At 34.7% G+C, this 1,100-nt stretch overlaps 1 protein-coding gene across 1 annotated transcript in view; it reads left to right on the top strand.

The window, feature by feature from the left end:
* The window catches only part of LOC116702454 (titin), a 155,013-nt gene that overhangs the window by 132,040 nt on the left and 21,873 nt on the right, over positions 1-1,100 (top strand). The window contains exon 98 of the mRNA XM_032536656.1: positions 637-939. Within this exon, the coding sequence (XP_032392547.1) occupies positions 637-939 (303 nt within the window). The remainder of the gene's footprint in view (positions 1-636; positions 940-1,100) is intronic.

Raw genomic sequence — 1,100 nt, 5'->3', positions numbered from 1 at the left:
ATTAAGTTAAATTATAATTAAATTGGATTTATTATAATTATATAATTAATTAAATGTATAAGTTTCTTTCTTCAATTCTTCAATCAAGCAAGCTGTAAAGTGAAAATATCTTATTGTCATAAATAATAAATTATATAAATTATAAATATTATTAAATTTATTATAATTAATTAAATTGTAATTAAATTTATTAATTCTTATTAAATTAAATCAGGCAAGCTGGTCAATGAAAATTATCTTATTTTTTTTGAAATTAAATTAAATTATAAAATTATAAATTCATTATAATTAATGTTTAAATATTATAAATTAAATCAAGCAAGCTGGTCAAGTGAATTATCTTATTCTTATAAATTAATAAAATATAATTAATTTATAAATTATTATAAATCAATTAATTTATAAAATTATATTAAAATTATAAATATTATAAATTCATTAATTTAGGAAATTAAAATATAAATTATATAAATTCATAAAATTAATAAGTTATAATAAATATAACATTATAGAATTATTATAATAAAGTATTAATTATATATTAAATTAAATCAAGCAGGCTGGTCAAGTGAAATTATCTCATCTTCACCGAGCGTCTAACGAGCTCCTAACTGAGCCTCTATCTGACCCGTGCAGCGGTCCCGGGACCCCCCAGCAGGCCGGAGGTCCTGGACGTGACCCACGAGGGCATGACGCTGACGTGGCGCCCCCCCGAGGACACCGGCGGCTCCACCATCGCCGGCTACATCATCGAGCGCAAGGAGGCGGGCTCGGAGCGCTGGATGAAGATCAGCAAGAACCCGGTCACCATGACGCGGTTCCGGTCCTCGGGTCTGATCGAGGGTCTGGAGTACGAGCACCGCGTCACCGCCATCAACTCCAGGGGGGCGGGCAAGCCCAGCGAGACCTCCGCCATCACCGTCGCCATGGATCCCATCGGTGGGTCCCAGCATCCCCCCCCCCTTCTCTTTCATCCTCCTCTTCTTCTCTTTCATCCTCTTCTTCTTCTCTTTCATCCTCCTCATCTTCTCTTTCATCCTCTTCTTCTTCTCTTTCATCCTCTTCTTCTTCTCTTTCATCTTCCTCTTCTTCTCTTTCAT

This window comes from Etheostoma spectabile, chromosome 2 (genome assembly GCF_008692095.1).
Source record: "Etheostoma spectabile isolate EspeVRDwgs_2016 chromosome 2, UIUC_Espe_1.0, whole genome shotgun sequence".
Classification (NCBI taxonomy): Eukaryota; Metazoa; Chordata; class Actinopteri; order Perciformes; family Percidae; genus Etheostoma; species Etheostoma spectabile.
This window is presented reverse-complemented; position numbering and strand designations above follow the sequence as displayed.